Source organism: Strigops habroptila, chromosome 23 (genome assembly GCF_004027225.2).
Source record: "Strigops habroptila isolate Jane chromosome 23, bStrHab1.2.pri, whole genome shotgun sequence".
In the NCBI taxonomy this organism is placed as follows: Eukaryota; Metazoa; Chordata; class Aves; order Psittaciformes; family Psittacidae; genus Strigops; species Strigops habroptila.
This window is the reverse complement of record NC_044299.2, coordinates 2031886-2051378: the sequence shown is the minus strand read 5'-3', so window position 1 is coordinate 2051378 and position 19493 is coordinate 2031886. Positions and strand designations below refer to the sequence as shown.

Sequence of the window (19493 nt, the reverse complement as noted above, 5' to 3'; positions counted from 1 at the left end):
TCATCCCAGTGTCCCTGTTCCCTCCCAGACTGGTCCCAGTGTCCCTGTTCCCTATCCCAGTGTCCCTGTTCCCCCCAGACTGGTCCCAGTGCCCGCATTCCTTAGCCCAGTGTCCCTGTTCTTCCTCCCCCCAGACCGGTCCCAGCACCCCTATTACCCACCCCAGTGTCCCTGTTCCCCCCCCACTGGTCCCAGTGTCCCTGTTCCCCATCCCAGTGCCCTTGTTCCCCCGCAGACTGGTCCCCGTGTCCCTGTTCCCCCCAACCGGGACACTCGGGGTCAGGGAACGTCCCCGGGGACGCTCTCGGGACCCTCCCGCCGGGACCGGGCGGCTCCGCCAGGGGGCAGCAGAGCGGCACCGACCCGCTGCGGCCGCCAGGGGGCGCCGGGGGAGGGGAGGGGGGGGGGGGCGGCACCGGGGTCACGGCGGGGGGGTCGGGGGGGGGCACGCATCAAAGTGCCGCCGCGGCGCGATAAAGCCGATATCAAACGTGATAACACCCCCCCCGCGGCACCGAAACTCTCCGGTTTGTGCCCAAAAAGGGGGTTTTTTTACTCTAAACCACCCCAAACCCACCGCCCCCCCCCCCCGCCACGTCCCGCCCCTCGAGCTCACGGCTGAGGAGAGCCCCCGGCGGTGACAACCCCTGTCGCGACAGGGCTGCTGCGACAGGACGCGGGGGCCGTGTCGCGACAGGACAGCCATGGCGGCTGTCGCGACAGGGCAGGGGGTGTCGCGGGGGGGGGGGGGCGAGGCGCCGCCGGGGCTCGGGGGGTCCCGCTCGGGCCGAACGCGGCGACCGCGGCCGGGGCGGAGCCAGCCCAAGATGGCGCCTCCTCCGCCGCCACCTTCCCGGCGCCGTCCTCCAAGGGCGCAGCCCGGCCGCCCGCCCCGCCTCCGCTCGGCCGCTATTGGCCAGTTTGAGACAGACCGCCGTTCTCATTGGCCAGCCTCCCGCCACCTCCCTAGCTGCTATTGGTCAGCTCGCATGTCATCGCGCGGGACCGCCTTCTCCCTCGGCGCCAACCGCGCGGCCGATTGGCTGTCCCCGCTGCCCGTCACTCCTCCGCCCCGCCTCCCCGCCTCCTATTGGCGGGCGCGCCCGCCCGTCACCCCGCTGCCCACGCCGCCACCGCCTCTCCCATACGGGGTCTCCCTGCGAGCCCGCGCGGGCTCCCATTGGCCCCCGCCTCCGCCGGCCCCCCCCCACCTCCCGCCTCCCTCCTCCTTCCTCGTCCCGCCCTCACGTCCGATTGGCCGCGCCGCCCGTCACTCCGCCGCCCGCGGGCGCTCCCCATTGGCCGGCGCGGCAGAGGGGGCGGGCCGAGGGGGCCGGGGCCGCGCCGCTCCGTCCCTCAGCAGCGCCTCGGCGGTGGCCGCGGGTGAGGCCGCCTCGCAGCGCCGGGCCCGCCCGCCCCCCGCCCCGCCGCGCCCCGCTCGGCCCCCCCGCGCCATGAGCGGTGAGGACGGGCCCGGGGGCTGTGGGCTGGGGGGGGAGCCGAGAGGGGCGCGATCGGCGGGGCCAGAGGCGGCTCCGCCCCGGGCCGGGCCTCGCCGAGCTGAGCCGGGGAGGGGATGGCGGGGGGGGGGGGAGGTGGGAAACGTGCCGGGGGAGGGACCCGGGGGAGGGGGAAGGCCTCGGGGGAGGGACGCGGCGGCCGGGCCGGGCCGGGCGCGGAGGAGGGGGGAGAGATGGGGAGGCCCCGATAATGGGGGGGGGCCCGCGATGGGGGGGGGTCGGGCGCGGAGCGGGGGTTTGAGCGCAGGGAGCGGGGGGGGGCCCGGAGCAGCCGCGCTTCCCCCGGGGGAGGCGGTGTGTGGGGGGCGGATGCGGGGGGGAGCGGGTTTGGGGGGCCCCGCGGGGGGGGGGGGGGAGCGGGTTTGGGGGGGTTGTGGGGCGGTGCGAGCTGCTTGGGGGGTGCGCGGCGATGGGGGGTGCGGGTCGGGGCTGGGGGAGCAGTGGGGGGCTGCCGAGCAGGGGGGGAGGCGGGGATGGGGCGCAGGGACCCCCCCCTCGCTGCGAGGAGGGGTTGGGGCTGCGGGAGCGGGGCCCGCGGCGGTGTCAGAGCGAGCCCCGCTCGGGGTGTTCCCGGCGCAGGGAATCCCGCGGGTGGATCCAATGGGGTGGATCCATATGGAGGGGCCGGGGCAGGAGGAAGGGAAAGGGGAGGCCCGGGGAGGGCCTCGGCGGGGGCCAGGGAGTGTCCGGCGCGGGCGGGGAGGAGCCGGGGCCGGGAGCGGGGCCGGGTCCTGTCCCGCTGCCAACTCCCCTTTGGCAGCTCCTCCGGTTCCCAGCGCCGGAGCCGCGCACGGTCCCCGGCCCCCCCCCCCCCCCCCGGCCCCCCTCGGTTGCGGCCTCGGCCCCTGCTCCTGCCCGGACATGTCCGTTAACTCCCGCTGCCGCTTCCCTCCCGCGCAGACCAGGAGAGCCCCGACGAGATGGCGGCGGTGAAGCCCGAGAAGGGCGAGGGAGACGCGAGCAGCACCAGCAGCACGGGCAGCGGGGAGGCGCAGGTGAGAGCGGCGGGAGGAGCCGGCCCCGGGCACTCGCTGTCCCGGTGGCAAAGTCCAGGGCCGGGCCGCGGTGTTTGGCTCAGCCGAGCGCGGCGCTGGCGCCTCTCCCCGCAGGGAGGAACAGCGCGGCCGGGCCGGGGCTTCCCCTCCTCTGCACCGCGCCCCAGTGCGCGGCGCAGCCCCGCCTGGCCCTGCTCGAACGGCCCCGGGCCGCTCCCGGGGCATCCAGCCGCGTTGGGGCGGAGGAGGCGCCGCTGTTCCCCTTCGCACACGGGCTCCCGCCCCTTTCCTGCCTCCCGGAGGGCTTTTCCCTGCGGGCTCCGTGTGTCCCGGCCTGACAGCCCGTGGCTGGCGGTTGTGTTTTTCCGGCTGGGGGTGGGTTTTGCAGGAAGGAGTGTTTATCTTTCCCGAGTAGCTCCTCCCTGCTCGCGCTTCCCTCTTTTTTGTATACTCCGTGTACTTTTGGCCAGCCCATCCTTAAGCCCTCCTTCCATTCCCATTCCCAGGAATCACAGCCTCCTTAACCCCTCCTTCCATTCCCATCCCCAGGAATCACAGCCTCCTTAACCCCTCCTTCCATTCCCATCCCCAGGAATCACAGCCTCCTTAACCCCTCCTTCCTATCCGCAGGAATCACAGCCGCCTTAACCCCTCCTTCCATTCCCATCCCCAGGAATCACAGCCTCCTTAACCCATCCTTCCCATTCCCAGGAATCACAGGCTCCTTAACCCCTCCTTCCATTCCCATCCTCAGGAATCACAGCCTCCTTAAGCCATCCTTCCCATTCCCAGGAATTACAGCCATCTCAACCCATCCTTCGCTTCCCATTCCCAGGAATCACAGCCTCCTTAACCCCTCCTTCCCTTCCCTTCCCCAGGAATCGCAGCCCTCCCCGCTGGCCCTGCTGGCCGCCACCTGCAGCAGGATCGAGTCTCCCAATGAGAATTCCAACAGCTCCCAGGGCCAGCAGGGCGGGAGCAGCGAGCTGGACCTCACAGCGGCCGCTGCCCAGCTCGCCCAGTCTGCCAATGGCTGGCAGATCATCTCTGCGGGCTCCAGCACCCCGACGGGCTCCAAGGAGCCGGGCAGCAACGGCACCAACGGCGGGGACGGCGCCAAGAGCCGCCCGGTGAGCGCGGGGCAGTACGTGGTGACGGCCGCCTCCAACCTGCAGAACCAGCAGGTGCTCACGGGCCTGCCAGGGGTTATCCCCAACATCCAGTACCAGGTGATCCCCCAATTCCAGACCATCGACGGGCAGCAGCTCCAGTTCGCCGCCACCACCACCCCTGCGCAGGTGAACGTGCAGCAGGACGCGTCCGGGCAGCTCCAGATCATCCCCGGCACCAACCAGCAGATCCTGACGAGCCGCGCGGGGACGAGCAACCTCATCGCGATGCCCAACCTGCTGCAGCAGGCTGTGCCCATCCAGGGCGTGGGGCTGGCCAACAACACGCTCTCGGGGCAGACCCAGTACGTGGCCAACGTCCCCGTGGCTCTGAACGGCAACATCACGCTGCTGCCCGTCAACAGCGTGGCCGCCAGCCTGGCCCCCACCTCGCAGACCGTCACCTTGAGCAGCTCCAGCTCCCCCGACAGCAGCTCCCAACCGGCCACCTCGGGCTCTGCCATCAGCTCCACCAACACGGCCACGTCCCAGGCGAGCTCCGGAGCCTTTTTTACCAACGCCAACAGCTATTCCAGTACCACCACCACCAGTAACATGGGCATCATGAATTTCTCCACCAGCACCACGGTGGGAAGCAACGTCCAAGCGCAGACGCCCCAGAGGGTCAGCAGCGTCCAGAGCTCGGACTCTCTGCAGAGCCAGGTTTCTGGGGTGGCTTTGCAGTCGGGGCAGCAGAAAGAGGGGGATCAGGGCCAGCAATCGCAGCAGCAGCAGATCCTGATCCAGCCCCAGCTGGTGCAAGGAGGGCAGACGATCCAGGCCCTGCAGACCACGCCGCTCTCTGGCCAGACCTTTGCCACTCAAGCCATCTCCCAAGACACCCTGCAGAACCTGCAGCTCCAGGCCGTCCCCAACTCGGGGCCCATCATCATCCGAACCCCTACGGTGGGTCCCAACGGGCAGGTGAGCTGGCAGACCATCCAGCTCCAAAACCTGCAGGTCCAGAACCCCCAGGCGCAGACAATCACCCTGGCCCCCATGCAGGGAGTGTCGCTGGGGCAGACGGGCAGCACCAGCACCACGCTCACCCCCATCGCCTCCCTCCCCAGCGGCACCGTCACCGTCAACGCTGCCCAGCTCTCCTCCGTGCCCGGCCTCCAGACTATTAACCTCAGTGCCTTGGGAGCGTCTGGGATCCAGGTCCACCAGCTCCAGGGGCTGCCTCTGGCCATTGCCAACGCCGCAGGTCAGTTGGGATGGGGCTTTCCCGCTCGCTTCCTTTCCCGTAGCCGGGCAGAGGAGGTGGGTTCTGCGGGGCTCGGGGGGCTGCTGCTGCGTGCTGGGGCCAAGTGGAGGTGGCAAAGGGGCTGGTGCGGGTCTGGGAGGGGAGCGTGGAGCCTTTGGAGCTGCTGGAGCTCCCTTTGGGATGTGTTTAGCTCTCGGAGGGGCTGGTGCACGAGGAGAAGTGGCTGTGGATGGGGACATGGGGGTTGTGCAGGGCTCTTTGCCCCACCGGGGTCTCAGGTTGGGGTTGGGGGGCAGAGCCAGGTCCAGCCCAGCTCCTCAGCTGCAGGAGCCCGTGGAAGGAGTCTCTGCTTGAGAAAGCTCAGGAATAACTGAAATCCCCCTGGAAAACAGGAAGCGTTGAGGAATTGCGTGGCAGGGGTGGAGGAAAGGGCTCCTCAAGTGTGCCTCGAGCCTAAGGCTGGGGCTGGTGTGATCGTGGCCGTGCTTTGCACAGGGCACCCTGCTCCCTTCCCTATGGATCCATCCCAAAGGTCCCACAACCCCACAGAGGGTGTGTGGATGGGGGGTGCGAGCTTGAGGCTGCTCCATTCCCTATGGATCCATTCCATGCTCTCCCAACAGCTCCCACCAGCCCACGGGGGGTGTTTGGACGCAGGGTTCGAGCTGGAGGTTGCTGGGCTTCCCATTGGGAATGCTGTGCCTGCCATAGGGCTGCCAGCTCCTGCCGGGGGGGGGCGAAGGGCTCCACTTGCTTTCCCAGTGTTTTCCCTTCCCTGTTTCCTGTTGTTGTCCTGGCTCCGGCTGTTGCTGGGTTTGGTCCCAGCTCCCCCGTTGCTCAACGCTCTTCCCGCTCGCCCGGGCTTGTTTTCCAGCAGCATTATTTTGGGCTGTTGCCGCAGCCGCTCGGCTCGCGGGATTAGCCATATCCTTGGAATTCCGGAGCGGAGGCACCCGCCGGGCGGGAGCTCGCTCCCGTTCACACCCGAGCGGGGCTGCCGGTGCCTTGCACATGGACGTGCAGAGGGGGAAGGTGCCTTTGCGGCCGGTGGGATCGGTGGGATCCCCTCTCCCTGCGCCCGGGCTCGCCTCTGCTTGGGAATGTGCCGGGAAGCACATGGGCAGCGCCTGGTTCCTGGGTTAGTGCCGGGCTCTGCCCTCGGAGGTGGGACAGGGAGGAACGGTCCAGAGACCACCCATCCGACGTGCGGGCGCTGCGGAGCCGCCGCCTCCTCCTCCTCCTCCTCCTCCTCCTCCTCCTCGTCCTCTCCCGCTCCATGGTGGCAGCTCACCGGGACACGGCCGGGCTCGGAGCTGTGATGTTCCGGCTGCTCGGATGCTGCTGCTGGTGGATCCGAACCCCCCAGCGCAGGTTCAGCTTTCGTGGGGACCCCCCAGCACCCCAGCTCCTCGCTGGCACCATGGGGCAGGCTCCCGGATGAGCTTCCCGAGCGGTGGCTCCCATGGGAAGCTGCCCGGCACCGGTCACACCGGTTGTGCGGCTTCGCTGCAGACGTGGCAATGGGTCCCTTTGTCACCTTGGCACCTGAAGCAGCCCCTCTTGGGTGGGTGCTGAGCCCCCCGGGCCCCACGCTGGGTGCTTGTGGGTCCATCCATGTCACTGAGCCTGCTCTGCCGCCTTGGGGGGCTCCAGACGTGGCTCCCTCCTGCTCCGAGCTCTCTGATAGTGCTTAAAGAGGCCGGTTGGTAGCAGTCCTGCCCGTTGTCCGCATCCATGGGCACGTTCCATGAGGAGCCTCCCGTTGAGCTGCTCGGTGAGCACGGACCCCTCTGTGCTGGGGCTCGGGGGGGGGTCCTTCTGCTTCCAAGGGAGGGGAATGGAAGAGAAACCCCAGTTTGCTTCCTCAGCCTCCCAGCCCTTGGGTATCCCAGTGTGATGGGACAAGGGGGTTCCGGGGCTCCCGCTGCTTCCCTGCGCGTCTCCCAGGGCTGAGCTGCTTTGGGAGCTCGGCTCAGCTTCCTCTGGGGCTCTGGGAAGCGCTTGGCCCCTCTCCTGAGCCCCCAGTCCAGGCCGGGGGATCCTCTGGGATCACCGGAGCTGGGGGGGGGGGGAGGTTCCTGCCGAAGGTGGGACAGGGAAGATCCCGCTGGAGCAAACGGCACCTGGAAAGGTCTGAACCTCGGGAATGTTGGTGCAGGGGCAGCTTGGGCTCTATGCGTGCCCATGGGTGTTAACGGGGGTCCCTCCGTGCTGGATGTGCTGAGCTCCATGTGGGAAGTGACCCGCATGGCCAAGCCCACCCTGGAGCCCGGGGAGGGGATTTGGGAGCCCCAGAGACCCCCATGTGTGGGTCTGGGTGCTCCCTGCACCGATGGGCAGCGTGTCCGGGGTGGAGGAAGGAGCATTTGGGGGCTCCTCCATGGGTGTCAGTGGTGCCAAGGGGGTGTCGCAGCACCTCCCGGGGGGTGTCCGTGCCCCACTGAGCTGTGTCACCCGGGGAGGGGACATCAGGAGGCCCCTTTGTGCCCTCGTGGGGGTGATGTTGGGAAGTGCCCCCCTGGGCTTTCGCTGCCCCTTTCAGCCGAGCCTTAGGGAGAGGAGAAGGGCTCTTGGAGCTCCGTGTCCGTGGGGTTTGGCAGGGAAGCGGCTCTGCCCCACATGCGTGTCCGCAGCAGAGCCCTGCCTGCCTGAGCTGTGCGCTGCTGGCCCCCGGGAGCTCAGCACCGCGCTTAAACCCGCGTCCGAGGCTCCTTGGGTCAGGGATGTGCTGTTCCGGCAGGATGGAGCCGGCAGGACCCGGAGGGGCGCAGCCGTGGGGCGCGCGGTGGGGTGAGCTCCTGCCGTGGGGTGAGCTCCTGCCGGGGCTCCAGCCGGGCTGGAATGGAGCTCCGGGCTGGAATGGAGCTCCGGGCTGGAATGGAGCTCCGGGCTGTGCCGTTGTTCCCCGGGGCTCCCCCCGGGCACTGACACAAGGCCCCGATTGTCCCTTCTCTGGGTTTAAGGGGAGCTTTGTGGCAGGGATGAGACATCCCCACGGCATCGGGTGCGGGGGGAGGCGGGCAGGTTCTGCCCCCCCCATGGGCAGGTTCTGACACCAGTGAGCAGGTTCTGCTCCCCATGGGCAGGTTCTGTCCCCCCTGAGCACGTTCTGCCCCCCATGAGCAGGTTCTGCTCCCCCATGGGCAGGTTCTGCCCCCCCAATGCCAGGTTCTGCCCCCCCATGGGCAGGTTGTGTCCCCCGTGGGCAGGTTCTGCCCCCCCAATGAGCAGGTTGTGTCCCCCATGGGCAGGTTCTGCGCCCCATGGGCAGGTTGTGTCCCCCATGGGCAGGTTCTGCCCCCCATGGGCAGGCTCCCTCCTCATCGCCAGCCGCTGGCACCACGTCACAGACCAGGGGCGTTGTGCAATTTCCTTCCCCTAACTCCCCTGGGCTGGGCTCGACATTCCTTCCGCGCTGCTCGGCTCGGAACCACCCTCTGCTGGGTGAGGGCGCTTCGCCGGAGGAATCCCGGCAGATCCCGGGCACTGCTTGGGAAGAGGGGGTGATCCCCGTGGGTCAGCGCGGCTCCGCCTGGCCGAGGTGGTGCCGTGGGGCCGGGCTCCGTGGGGCCGGGCGCTGGGGCGGGCTGGTTGGACTGGTTGGGTGCCGCACACCCAGTGACTCCTCATGGAAGCGTTGCGGCTCCGGCTCGGCTCGGCCTCCCCTGCCTTTATCTGGGCTGGCTCAGCCCCACCGCTCCCCCCACCCCGGGGAGCTGCTCTTTATCACCCCCCCGCAGGAGCTGGGTCCTGGCCCCGGGGCTGCGGGTGGCTCCGTTCCAGAGCTCCGGCTCTCAGGGCGCTGCCTCCCACCCTCATGTCCTGCAGCCCCATCCCAGTGCGGGCGCTCTGGGTTAGTGCAGGCACAAACCCCCCTTTTGGGGGTCCTTAGGGCAGCCCCAGCACCTCAAGGGGCTGCAGGAAGCCGGGAGAGGGGCTTTGGCCAAGGGATGGAGGGACAGGCCGAGGGGAATGGCTTTAACCTGCCCGAGGGTTCAGGAGCGGTGGGAGGTGCCTGCAGGGCGTTCCCTGGCTCCTGCCCCTGCTTTGGGGTGAGGGTGCCCCGGCAGAGCCCCCCCGAGCGACGGCTTTGGCGGGGCTGGAGGCTTCATCCCGGCCCTGCAGCAGTGCCGAGGGAATGCCAAGGGCTTTGCGTTGGGTTTGCAGCACCGCAGAGGTGCTGAGCACGTCCTGGGTCTGCAGGCTGGGTGAGGGGGCTCCCCAGCTCCTCTTCCCCCGGCAGCTCCATCCTTCTTCATTCCTTGCCCAAAGTAAGTGTCCTCCTGATGGCCACCAGCCTCCAGCAGCTCAGGGTGTCACCGAGCTCTCCGAGTCCTCAGGCTCCGCATTACACCCCAGCTCCTCAGGTGCTGCAGGTCTGAGTCCGAACCTCACCTCGTGTTCCTGCTCGTTCTGCAGCTGAGGAGACCAAAATGAGATCAAATCGAGGGGAGCATGATCCAGGCCCAGCCTTGTTCCTCTGTGCAGCTTGTCTCTGCTGTGTCCGGGGGGGGGTGACAGCCTCCAGGCTCCACCAAACCCCCCCAGAGGAGCAGGAAACGGGGAGAACCTGCTGTGGGAGCTGGGAAAGGTGGATTTGGGGGTTCCTGTCTTCAGGCACGTGCCTGTTGTGTGGTGCTGGCCACGAGTGGAGGTGGGTGCTGCTGGGGTTTGCTGCCCTTTCGTTTGGCCTTCAGGCTTCCTCCTGCCTCTTCCGTGTGCCTGGAAGCTGGAATCAGCTTGGTGTCAGTGGTGCTGATGCCTTACCCTCCTCTTCCTCCTCTCCCCCTGCAGCCTTGCGGCAGCCACTGCTGCAGGGTTGGCACAAGAACCTGGTGGCGTTGGTTGGTTCCTTGTCCCAGATGCCCCCCCAAAACCCCCCGTGGAGTTTCCCCCTCCCCTGGGCCGTGGGGTGGGCCTGTGGCTGCTCCGCTCTCCTCCCCACGGGCGTTTCTCACCTCCTCGTAGTTTGCTCCATGAAACAACTGAAGCGGTTTTGCTGCGAGGAGCAGTTGGAGACAAGCAGCGCCTTGTCCTGAGGGAAGCCACGAGCCTCTGTCCTGGCTCCTGCCCTCCCAGGCAAGGCCCTCCTGGCTCCCCAGGGATGAACGCTGGGCCCTTGCTCTATCCATGTATCCTGCCAGGATCTCAGTGACCTGAGCGTGGGGCAGCCGGGGAGAGCTTCAGTCTCCAAACAGTCTCTGTGAGTGGAGATAACAACCCTAAATGTTATTATTATCAGGGATTCGCAGTATTCCAGAGGCTGGAGCATCCCGAGAGGGGCAGAACGAAGCCTCTGCATCCAGGATCTGTCTTCTCTTGCCTTAATTTAGTTCTTCCCTGATTAGATGTGAGCCACAGATTACCCGAAGGAGGATTTGGGGGGTTTCACCCCCCCCCCCCATATGACGTGCCAAAACGCTGCGTTGGGCTGTGCGTGTTGGAAGACTGGAGCCGTTCCAAGACATCAGGGCCGGGTTCTCCCCCTTCCTAAGTGTGTTTTGGGGAGAGCACGTTGTGTCCCCGGCTTCCCACCCGGCGCAGGGGGGTCTCGGAGTGCTGCAGTTCGAGCTGTCAGCGTCGGCTTATGCAGCTTAACCCCCCCGTGCTGGGCTTAGACTCTGAACATGTGTTGCAAGAGCTGGAAGGGGGCAGGAGCGGCGAGGTTCGGTCCTGGACTTGCTGGCCTGGCTGCAGCGGGAGCAGCGGAATGCTGCTGCGGAGGGCCGGGAAAGTCCAGGCAAGGTTTCCCAGCAGGGCTGAGCGCCGTGGCCTCTGTGCAGGGGCAGTTCCCTCCCTCCTGCCGGTGCGACGGGGCAGACCCAGCCTGTCACTGTCACTCCATGGCCAGGCACAGCCCCTGCGCGCAGGGCCTCGTGGTGCCGGAGCCCCGTCCTGCGGCCGAGCTGCTCCCGGGGGATCCGCCACCGCTGTTCCTGGCAGCAGCTTCTGGTTGTGAGTGTTTCCTCCCGCCTCCGGAGGGGCCCATCCACACGGTTCTGAGGTGTTTGGGGCTGGCACCATCCTTTGGGATCGTTCACACACATCCCGGTGTCTGCTTATAGCTGCTGTGACACGGGTGGGGGTGAGCACATGGCTGCAGCCCTTCCCCTGCTCCTCGCTGTGATGGTCTGGGTGTCCTGGTCTTGCCCGGTGCCACCCTCTCGGTGTGGATCCGCATGGATCTCCATCCAGCCTCCCTGTTTGTGTGACCCCAAAGCCAGTGAGATCATGGAATCTTGGAATGGTTTGTATAGAAAGGACCTTAAAGCTCCTCCAGCTCCAACCCCTGCCCTGGGCAGGGACACCTTCCACTAGAGCAGGTTGCTCCAAGCCCCTGTGTCCAACCTGGCCTTGAACACTGCCAGGGATGGGGCAGCCACAGCTTCTCTGGGCACCCTGCGCCAGCGCCTCAGCACCCTCACAGGGAGGATCAGAGCCGGGCATGGAGCCTGGAATCCCCCATGGCCACAGGGATCACTGGAAGTGCCACCACGGAGCCGTTGGCACCGTGGCCGGTGCCCGAGGGAGCCACGGATCTGTTCCTGGTGGGTTTTGTCCTGTCCTGGCTCCGTTCCTGGGCTGTGCCAGGGCACCACTGACACCTGCTGGTAACGGCACCACGGGGCAGAGGGAGGCCGCCGGGAATCCTGCGTCATTCCCAGCTCCCGCCTTGTGAAACTCCCTCCTGGCTGCAGGAACAGCACCCAGCTGATGGGCCTGCGGCTGGGCTTCAGCCTTGCTCGGCTCCAGCACCTCACTGCGGGTGCTTGGGGTGCTCCCTCCTGCCTAGGAGCTGGAGAAGCAGGGCTTGGAAAGGAGATTTGAGCCCTTTGCTGAGGGTTCTTGTCCCAGCAGGGCTTCCCAAGGGCTGCACCACCAGGAGCATCCCGGTATCCGTGTCTTTGGTCCTGCAGCCCTCTCGTGACATGGCTCTGGAGGAGGTTTTTGGGAATGCTGGCTTTGGAAACCACACTTTGTGATGTTTGTGCTCCCTGTTTAAGAAGCAGCTTCTGGGTACCGGGAAGAGGGGATGGAGCGAGTGAACCTGCATCCTCCCCAGCGCCACGGTGTTCCTCATATCCCCACGGTGTTCCTCACGTCCCCACAGTGTTCCTCACGTCCCCACGGTGTTCCTCACATCCCTATGGTGTTCCTCACGTCCCAACGGTGTTCCTCACATCCCGGGGTCCCTGTGCCGGGATGGCACCTTTCTTCCCATTAACTCATCCCCACCGGGCAGCTGCTGCTGAACAGCATCAGGAGAGCCCCCGGCTGGGTGTTCTTTGGGAAAACTCCCCTTGGCACAGCCTCATTCCCAGCAGTGGGATGGAATTCCATGGACAGCCATAGAGCCGATGGGGACACGTGTGTGCTTTGTGTCAGCCCATGTTCAACCATCACCACGTTCAGGTGGTGATCCCAGTGTGGATCCATCCTGCTCCCAGCCTGATCCCTGCTCCCAGCCTGGCTCCCTGCTTCCATCCTGCTCCCAGCCTGGCTCCCTGCTTGTGAAGGGAAGTTGGTAGGAAAAGGTGAATCTTGGGGCTGGATCCCAGCCCGGAGCCAGCCGGGAACGCTGCTGCCCGGCCGGCGGAAGCATCTTGGCTCCAAGTCTGCCATTAGCCCTGTGGGCAGATGGGAGCTGCAGCCGAGAAGAGCTCCCTGAGCCTCTTGTCTCTGGTTTTCCAGCAGGAAAATAATCCCGCAGCGGAGCTAGGAGGGAAATAAACCGCTCGGGAAGGGTGGATGGGTGATGGGAGCAGCGCAGAGCGCTCAGATGGCCATGGAAACCCTGAGGTTTCCAACCCCCCGAGCCCCCATCCCGATAGGAATGGGTTTGCGTTTGGGAGCTCCTTGGCCTGACCCCGCCGTTCCTATGGCTTTGATGGTTGGGAATTGCTCCTTGGGAGAGGGAGGGACCGCGAGCGGAGCCGGATCACTTTCATCTTTATATAGATCTCCCTCTAAAGCCCTGCGTGTAATCACAGCGACGCAGCGGGGAGATAACATCTTCCCTGACGGATGCTGCTGTCTCCAGCCCGCTTTATTTATGTCTCCCTGTTATTCTGGGGGGGGAATTGTGTCTGCGCTGCAGAAATCCGCCGGGATTGTGGCTTTCCTCGGCTTGTTTGAAAGGGAAAACTGCCTCTTCCAGCCCCAGCCGGGGGCAGGGGGCCGCTGGCACCGCGGGTTCCTGGATGTGTTTTGCTCTTTGCTTTATCTCTGGGATTTGTTGCTGGTTTGGGCGCTGGAATAGCTGGAATAGTTGGCAGGTGGCTGCAGGGCCGGGGGAGGGTGTTTGACCCTGAGATGCGGCTCTTGCTGCTCCTCTGGGCACGAATCACACCAAGCCAGGGGTTCTTTGGGGGAGCTTGGCTTTGCTGGGGGCTGCGGGAGGCCGGGACGGCCCCGGGAAGCGCGGGGGGGAGGTTCCCAGGGCACAAAGCCCAGGGAGAACGCTGGAATGAAGACGTTCCTCTGGCTCAATGAGTGGGGAGAGGCTGCGTGAAGCGCCCCCCCCGCTGTGCCGGTGCGGAGCCCGCCGTGATCCCGGTGTTTTCCCGCTTGCAGGTGACCACGGAGCCCAGCTGGGGCTGCACGGGGCGAGCGGAGACGCGCTGGGGGACGAGAGCGCGGCCGTGGAGGAGGGAGAGACCAGCCCGGACCCACAGCCCCAGCAGGGCCGCAAAGTGCGGCGGGAGGCGTGTACCTGCCCCTACTGCAAGGACAGCGAGGGGAGGTGAGGGGGTGCCGCAGGAGCCCGGCCCGGGGCAGGGCCACAGGCTGGGAGGGGTGGGAAGGGACCTGAAAGCTCCCCCAGCCCCTGCCCCTGCCCCGGGCAGGGACACCTTCCACTAGAGCAGGTTGCTCCAAGCCCCTGTGTCCAACCTGGCCTTGAACACTGCCAGGGATGGGGCAGCCACAGGTCCTCCATTCCAGCATCCCACCACCCTCCTGGTGAAGAATCTCTTCCCAATATCCCATCTAACTCTTCCCTCTTCCAGCTGGAAGCCCAAGCTCCTCATCCCATCCCTCCATCCCTTGTCCAAAGCCCCTCTCCAGGTTTCCTGGAGCCCCTTTAGGCACTGGAGCTGCTCTAAGGTCTCCCCTTCAGGAGCCTTCTCTTCTCCAGGCTGCCCCAGCCCAGCTCTCTCAGCCTGGCTCCAGAGCAGAGCAGCTCCAGCCCTCGCAGCAGCTCCGGGGCCTCCTCTGGCCTCGCTCCAGCAGCTCCACGTCCCTCTGGTGCTGTTGCCCCAGAGCTGGATCAGGACTGCAGGGGGGGTCTCCCCTTCCCGCAGCAGAGGGGCAGGATCCCCTCCCTGACCTGCTGCTCACGCTCTGGGGGTGCAGCCCAGCACACGGGGGGGTTCTGGCCTCAAGCACACACTGAAGCCGGGTCATGGGGAGCTTCTCCTCCCCCAACACCCCAAATCCTTCTCCTCAGTCTGCTTCATCCCATCTCCCTCAGCCTGTGTCTGTGCTGGGATTGCCCCGACCCAGGGGCAGGAACAGGCTGGACCCCCCCCAAAAAGTGCCTTATTTTACCCCATTCTCGCTCTCTCCATTCCCCTGGAGCTTCCAGCGTTGTTTTAACTCTGTCCCTCGACCTCTCTTCCTCAGGAGCTCTGGGGATCCAGGGAAGAAGAAGCAGCACATCTGCCACATCCCGGGCTGCGGGAAGGTGTACGGCAAAACCTCGCACCTCCGGGCTCACCTGCGGTGGCACACGGGGGAGAGACCCTTCGTCTGCAGCTGGGTGCTCTGCGGGAAGCGCTTCACCCGGAGCGACGAGCTGCAGCGGCACAAGCGCACGCACACAGGTCAGGATCCGCAGGGACCGGGCTGCTGCTGCCCCGGGCCCAGCACCCTCTTCCCAGGCCTGGGCTGCGCGCGGGGAACCGGCCCCTTCTTCTCATAGAATCATGGAATCCCGGAGTGGGTTGGGATGAAGGGACCTTAAAGCTGCTGCAGCCCCAACCCCTGCCCCGGGCAGGGACACCTTCCACTAGAGCAGGTTGCTCCAAGCCCCTGTGTCCAACCTGGCCTTGAACACTGCCAGGGATGGGGCAGCCACAGCTTCTCTGTTCAACCCATTCCAGTGTCCCAGCACCCTCACAGGGAAGAGCTTCTGCCTTATCTCCAACCTGAACTTCCCCTGTTTCAATTTGAACCCATCACCCCTTGTCCTGTCGCTCCAGTCCCTGATGAGGGTCCCTCTGTGGCATCCTTGTAGCCCCCTTCAGACACTGGAAGCTGCTCTGAGGTCTCCAGCAGCTTCTCTTCTCCAGCCCCAATGTTCTCAGCCTGGCTCCTACGGGAGCTGCTCCAGCCCCTGCTCATCCCCGTGGCCTCCTCTGGGCTTGCTCCAGCAGCTCCACATCCTTCTGATGTTGAGGACACCAGCACTGGAGCACCCAGGGGTGTCCCGGGGTGCAGGGTCCCCCCCTGACCCGGAGCTCACGCTCTTTCCCTCCCTCCCTGCAGGGGAGAAGAAGTTCGCCTGCCCGGAGTGCCCCAAGCGCTTCATGCGGAGCGACCACCTCTCCAAGCACATCAAGACCCACCAGAACAAGAAGGGCGGCGCTGCCAACGCCGTGGCCATGAACGTCTCCGCCGTCCCCATGGACACGGGCGCCGCGGCGGAGGGGAACGGCGGCGCCACCCCCTCTGCCCTCATCGCCACCAACATGGTGGCCATGGAAGCCATCTGCCCCGAGGGCATCGCGCGCCTGGCCAGCAGCGGCATCAACGTCATGCAAGTGGCCGACCTCCAGTCCATCAACATCAGCGGCAACGGCTTCTGAGGGCACACGGCGGCACCGGGGCCGCAGCCGGGACCTGCCGCCGGCCCCCGGGCTCCCGCAGCACGACAGCTTCCCATGGGATCGCGCTGGAGCTGCTCCGGGGCCGCTGACCACACACACGAAGGCCAGAGCTATATATATATATTTTTTAATTTCAGCTTCACCTTATTATTTGTTGGGTTCCCCCCTTTTTTTCCCCTCCCCCCCCCCCCCCCATTTCACTCCCTGGTTTCCCTCCCCAGCATTCCCGGGATGCGCTCCCGTAGCTTTAGCCTTCGATGCCATCATGCCTTGGGAAAATATATGATTCTCAAATTAACTTTTTAGCAAAGAAAAAAAACCAACAAAAAGGAGGAAAAAAAAGAAAAGGAAAGGAAAAAAAAAATACAAAAGAAAAGACAAAAAAAAAAAGCTTCAGAAGAAATAAGGAACAACCCCCCCTCCCCCCCCCCCAAAAAGTGATTCTATATTATTATATATATATAAAGTGTAAAGCGGGCTCGTGGGAGAGAGCAGAGGTTCTGCTGCGACCAGGACGTGGTCTCTTTGATGCCTTACGTGGGGACAGGCCGAGCCGGGGGGGCTGAGCTGCTCCGTGATTCCTTTTTATAGCAAAACCCTTGGAAAAGAGGAAAACCGCCCCCCCCCGCCCCCGCCCCGCCCCCCCCCCCCCGGGCTCTTTTGTGCCTCCTGCTCTGGGGCTGTCTCTGCGTTCCCTGGAGCTGGGTGAGGTTTGGCTTCGCTTCCCCCCCTCTTTGTACAAACCCCCCCCCCTCTCCCTGGGCTTCCCCATGGGGGGTTCCAACCAGCTTCCTTTGGGAAGATCCCTCTTCCCGCAGTTTTCCCCCGCGGAATGGAGGGTTCAGGGCTCGGCTGGAGCTCGGGGGGTCACAGCCACGGCTCCAGAGGGTCTCCTCAGGGAAAATGGCTCGTTTTCCTTCACCCACTGCTGGACTTCAGAGGAACGAGCCCCCAAACCAGCCCCTCCGGAGCTGAGCCGCAGGAGGCGGCGCTTTTCCACCCGGGATCATCCCCGGGCTGAGGGTGAAGCACTGAGGGGACACGGGATGGGGCCGGAGGCAGCTCCCCCAACCCAGTCCTCTTGGAGATGGGGCAGCTCAGGGAGAACCCAGTTGGTTTTCCAGGCTCCGGCGTCTCCCACCCCGGGGTGGCCCCGGGCGCCTTCCTCCCCCAGCCTCCTCCTCCTGCTGCAGGGCGCTGCGCGCACGCGGCCCCCCCGTTCCCGCGGGGATTTGATCTCAGGGTGCTGCAGCGGGATTGCATTCCCCAAACCCGGCAGCGGCGGGGCCGGGGTCCCCCCCGCCCTCCCCATGGCATCGGGATCCCTGTGCTGAGCAGGGATGTGGGGCGAGGGCAGCGCGAAGAGGGGCTGAGCTGCAGAGGGGGCAGAGGGGTAGGAATGACCTGGGATGGGAAAACCAGCCCCCGATGGGAAAACCAGCCCCCGATGGGAGCTGGGAGAAGGTCTTGGGCTCATGGTGGTGGTTGGAGAGGACGAGGTGGCCCCTGGTGGCCACATCTCGCTGCGTTTGGGTCGTGGTGTCACCGCCTTTGCCCATGGGGGGAAGCTGGTGCGGAGGTGAGGAGCCCGTGGACTTGGCTCCATGAATCCCACCCAGGGGTGTCTTCCTGTGTCCCACCAACAGTGTCTTCCCCATCCAACCCAACAGCGTCTTCTCAATTCAACCCAACAGTGTCTTCCCAATCCAACCCAATGATACCTTCTTCCAAATCCAACCCAACAGTGTCTTCCCAATCCAACCCAATGATACCTTCTTCCCAATCCAACCCAACAGCATCTTCCCAATCCAACCCAACAGCGTCTTCCCAATCCAACCCAACAGCATCTTCCCAATCCAACCCAACAGTGTCTTCCCAATCCAACCCAACAGCGTCTTCCCAATCCAACCCAACAGCGTCTTCCCAATCCAACCCAACAGTGTCTTCCCAATCCAACCCAACAGCGTCTTCCCAATCCAACCCAACAGCGTCTTCCCAATCCAACCCAACAGCGTCTTCCCAATCCAACCCAACAGTGTCTTCCCAATCCAACCCAACAGTGTCTTCCCAATCCAACCTAACAGCATCTTCCCAATCCAACCCAATAATATCTTCTTCCAAGTCCAACCCAACAGCGTCTTCCCAATCCAACCCAACAGTGTCTTCCCAATCCAACCCAACAGCGTCTTCCCAATCCAACCCAATAATATCTTCTTCCAAGTCCAACCCAACAGCGTCTTCCCAATCCAACCCAACAGCATCTTCCCAATCCTACCCAATGATATCTTCTTCCAAGTCCAACCCAACAGTGTCTTCCCAATCCATCCCAGAGACATCTCCCGTCCATCCCACCGGTGTCTTCCTCCCACCCAACGCTCCATCTTTGTCCCTCTCTCATTCCCAGAACCACGTTGCTTCCCTTCCTTTGGGATAAGCCGGGAACATCCCGTGCTGCCGCCCCATTCCCATCCCCACAACCACCACGTGCACCTCACGGACGCCCAAAGCCCTCCGCCAGGCTGGAACCTCCTCTTGGAGCCGCATTAACCCACCAGGCCCCCCCCCGGGAAAGCCAGATCCCTGCTCCGGAGCCCCGGAACGCGGCCGGGATTGTCCCGTTGGCTCCGGCCCCGGCAGCGGGGGGGCAGCTCCTCGCCCCCCCCCTCGTGCTCTCTCCCTCGAGGGATATTTTTGCATTTGTATATTTTTATATAGGAATTTGAGCATTTGTATTTTAATAACCTGTGAAGCACTAAAAGCTCCTCGTGCCCCCCCCCGCCCCCCCCCCCCCGACTGGGAATTTCAATAGGAAACAGCAATTTGGGGTCATTCACCACCAAAACATCCACTTTTTCTGCCCCTTTCCCACCCCCCCCCATTGGGCTCCCCCCAATCCTACCCCCACACCCCCAGCAGGAATCAAGTGCCAAACCCGTGTCCCACCGAGGTTTTGGGGTGTCCTTGTGTGCCCCCCCTTTCCCCCCCCCTCCCAGTGACGTTCCCATTGGCCCTGATGGAGTTTAATTTTCCTATGGAAACGTGGATGGGGAGGTTTGGGGGTGCGGGGGGGGGGCTCCTGCGGGGCTCAGGGTGCTGCCCCCCCCCCCCCGTGTTCTGGGGTCAGAGGATTTGGGGGGTTCAGAGGGTTTTGGGGGGGGACCAGTGGATTTTGGGGGCTGCTCCCAGTGCTGGGGGGGCCCATTCACCCCAATGTGGGTCTGCAGCACCCACATCCTTACCCTGCTCTGTGCCCCCCAACACCCCCACAGCCCCCCCCCAAACACCCCCAACCCCTCCCAGGGTGATGGGGGGGGGACACCCACAAACGTGCCTTGATAAGGGGGTGACAGGCTGGGGCCGAGCCCCCCCCCCCCGATTTCTACCCCCCCCGGGGTTGGGGGCAGCACTGGGGTCCCCATGGCTGTAACCCGGGGGCCGGGGGTGGTGTCTATGCAGTGGGGGGGCGATGGGGGGGTCCTGCCCCCCCGCACTGGCAATAATTCATTACTCTCTTATCAAGACTGTTGGGTCTCTGTGATTTCGGGGGGGTCGCGGCCGATGGAATAACACCCAAAAGGCGATTTTTTTTGGGGGGGGGTGTGTGATTTTGGGGTTATTTTTGTCCCAAAGTGCTATTTTTTTGTACAAAGGATGAAAATGTGAGGGGGGGGGTCGGGGGGGGCCTTTGTAAATGGGGAACAGCGATTTGGGGGGGTTTTGTAATAAAGACGAGTCGCTGGCGTGGTCTGGAGCTGTGATGGGGGAAACTGAGG

The 19493-nt window shown here is 64.9% G+C and overlaps 1 protein-coding gene across 1 annotated transcript; it reads left to right on the top strand.

The window, feature by feature from the left end:
* Nucleotides 1-1327: 1327 nt before the first annotated feature.
* SP1 (Sp1 transcription factor) lies at nt 1328-19460 on the top strand. Its single transcript, XM_030510351.1, has 6 exons — nt 1328-1461; nt 2421-2515; nt 3394-4891; nt 13466-13634; nt 14516-14715; nt 15380-19460. The coding sequence occupies exons 1-6, from the start codon at nt 1455-1457 to the stop codon at nt 15697-15699; spliced, it is 2289 nt and encodes a 762-aa protein (XP_030366211.1). The 5' UTR covers nt 1328-1454; the 3' UTR covers nt 15700-19460.
* The last annotated feature ends 33 nt before the right edge of the window (nt 19461-19493 follow it).